Source organism: Dipodomys ordii, unplaced genomic scaffold (genome assembly GCF_000151885.1).
Source record: "Dipodomys ordii isolate 6190 unplaced genomic scaffold, Dord_2.0 Scaffold7, whole genome shotgun sequence".
Lineage (NCBI taxonomy): Eukaryota > Metazoa > Chordata > Mammalia > Rodentia > Heteromyidae > Dipodomys > Dipodomys ordii.
This window is the reverse complement of record NW_012267223.1, coordinates 19,779,570-19,782,187: the sequence shown is the minus strand read 5'-3', so window position 1 is coordinate 19,782,187 and position 2,618 is coordinate 19,779,570. Positions and strand designations below refer to the sequence as shown.

Here is a 2,618-nt window from a genome sequence, read left to right as displayed (position 1 = left end):
GCCGGAAGTGGCATTGTGGCTCAAGTGATAGAGCACTAGCCTGGAGCTGAAGATCTGAGGGACAGCACCCAGGCCCAGAGTTCAAGCCCCACGACGGGACCGCCCCCCCCCAAAAAAAAAAAAGAAAAAAGAGTATGTTCAATATATCACCTACATTTTTTTCCCCGGCCCTGGGGCTTGAACCCAGGGCCTGGGTGCTATCCCTTAGCCTCTTTGTGCTCAAGGCTAGTACTCGACCACTTGAGCCACAGTGCCACAATCAGATTTTTCTGAGTAGTTTATTAGAGATAAGAGTCTCAAGGACTTTCCTGCCTGAGCTGGCTGCGAACTGTGATCATCAGATCCCAGCCTCCTGAGTAATTAGGATTATAGGCACAAGCCACCAGCACCCAGCTCATAAATTTTTTAAACACATAAAATAGTAAGAATATCACTTTTTTTTTAGTCATGGGCTTGAACTCAGGGCCTGGGTGCTTTTCGCTCAAGGCCAGTACTCTACCACTTTGAACCACAGCACCACTTCTGGTTTTCTGGTGGTTAAATAGAGATTTGAGTCTCTTAGACTTTCTTGCTCAGAGTTGCTTTGAACCACAATTCTCAGATCTCAGCCTCCTAAGTAGCTAAGATTACAGGCATGAGCCACTGGTGCTTGGCTAGAACATCACTTATAGATGTGCTCATATGATAAAAACACAGGGTCTCTCCCTGTGCTGGCCAGTCTGAAACACAATGCTATTCAGACACAACACTAACTGATCATCTTGGGAGTTCTGACCTGCTCCATTAACATCCTGGGCCAATTTGCCCCTCCTCAGGACATCCTGCTCCTGGGAGAATACCTTATTGGTGCCAAATTTAGTGTGGATACCTGATCAGAACTCTTAGACTCAAGGACTCAAGAGATCCTCCTTCTTCTAGAATGGCTGGGACTACATGCTTGAACACCCAGCTTATTTAAAAGAAAGTTACATGAATTATGTCCTTCCTTGCATTTCAAAAAAATTTTTTTTGAGAAAACTACAAAAATGTTTCTGAAAGCTATGTATAAAATATTAATCCTTGGGCTGGGAAGGTGGCTCAGTGGTAGAGCACTTGCCTTGTATGCATGATGCCCTGGGTTCAATTCCTCAGCAGCACATAAACGGAAAAAGCCGGAGTGGCGCTGTGGCTCAAGTGGTAGAGTTCTAGCCTTGAGCTAAAGAGCTGAGGGACAGCGCCCAAGCCCACAGTTCCAGCCCCACAACTAACAAAAAAAAATAAAATACTAATCCATAAGGTAAAAATAAAATCCAGGTATTTCCTGAATTCAAAATTTTGGATGTCTATATTTTGCTTTGTCTTTCATAAGTACATTTTTTGTTTCAAATACTTCACAATTAAATTTTTTTTTTAATGGTGCTGGGGTTTGAACCCAGAGGCTTGCCCCCATGGTAAGCTAGTAGTGCTCTACTATTTCTATACCACCAACTCTAAAGAAAAAAATTTAAACAAAAAATTACAGGCTCACACTTGTAATCCCTACTACAGGGGAGGTAGAGATCTGGAGGATCAAAGTTTGAGGCTAGCCCAGGCACAAAAGTTAATGAGAGCCCAACTCAATCAATAGCTGGGTGTGGTGGCCAGTTATCTCAGCTAAGGATTTACATGGAAAGTGTAAATAGGATTGAAGACCAGGCCAGTCCCAGCAAAGACCTGAGATCCAACTCCAAAAAAAAAAAAAAAAAAAGAGGCAAAAGCATGGAAGGACAAGGGGGCATGCCTAAGTGGTAGAGCATCCGTCTAACTTGCACAAGGCTTCAAGTTCAAGCCCTAGTACCACCAGAAACAAATGAACATGTAATACGTAGGGAATTCACTTACTTGTTTAGACAAAGGTGAGCTTCAATAAAGATATCCTTAGCTTTTTCAGGGAAGTCCTTTGTTTTAAAATTAGCATCATATTGTTTTATCTTCTGGATTCTGTAAAAATTAAGCAGAACCATTCTAAAAGTCTTCACATAATTCCCGTAATGAGAGTTTACACTAACCTCTGTAAGTGCCTACTTATTCAATAATCATTTTTTAAATTGCCTTTCCCTTATCTTCTTTTCACTATGTAGCCTAGGCTAGCCCTGAACTAACAATCCTCTGGCCTTAGCGATCAATCATTATTTTTGGAATGTGCTACAAACAGTAAACTCAAACCCCTTCTCAAATCAATCATTGTAAAGATCAAAGCTTCTTGGTCAGCAACAGTGGCTCATACCTGCATTCTTAAGCAGAGATGTGGAAGATCATGGATCAAGGTCAGCTTGGGGCAAAGAGTTTATAAGATAACCCTGTCAAATCTCAAACCAGGACTGGGACGTAGCTCAGTGGCAAAGCACTTGCCTAGCAAGTGCAACGTCCTGGGTTTGATCCCTAGTACCAAACAAAAAAAAAAAAGAAAGAAAGAAAAGACAAAAAAATACACTTAAAAAAAAAACAACCAAACCAGGGCTAGGAAGGTGGCTCAGTGGTAGAGCGCTTGCCTTGCATGCCCGGGCCCTGGGTTCAATTCCTCAGCACCACATAAGCAAAAAGAAAAAAGCTGGAAGTGGCACTGTGGCTCAAGTGGTAGAGTGCTAGCCTTGAGCTGA

General features: G+C 42.3%; 1 protein-coding gene across 1 annotated transcript in view; it reads right to left on the bottom strand.

Moving 5' to 3' along the window:
* The window catches only part of Mrpl45 (mitochondrial ribosomal protein L45), an 18,438-nt gene that overhangs the window by 11,288 nt on the left and 4,532 nt on the right, over positions 1-2,618 (bottom strand). The window contains exon 4 of the mRNA XM_013037071.1: positions 1,861-1,959. Coding sequence (XP_012892525.1) covers positions 1,861-1,959 — 99 coding nt within the window. The remainder of the gene's footprint in view (positions 1-1,860; positions 1,960-2,618) is intronic.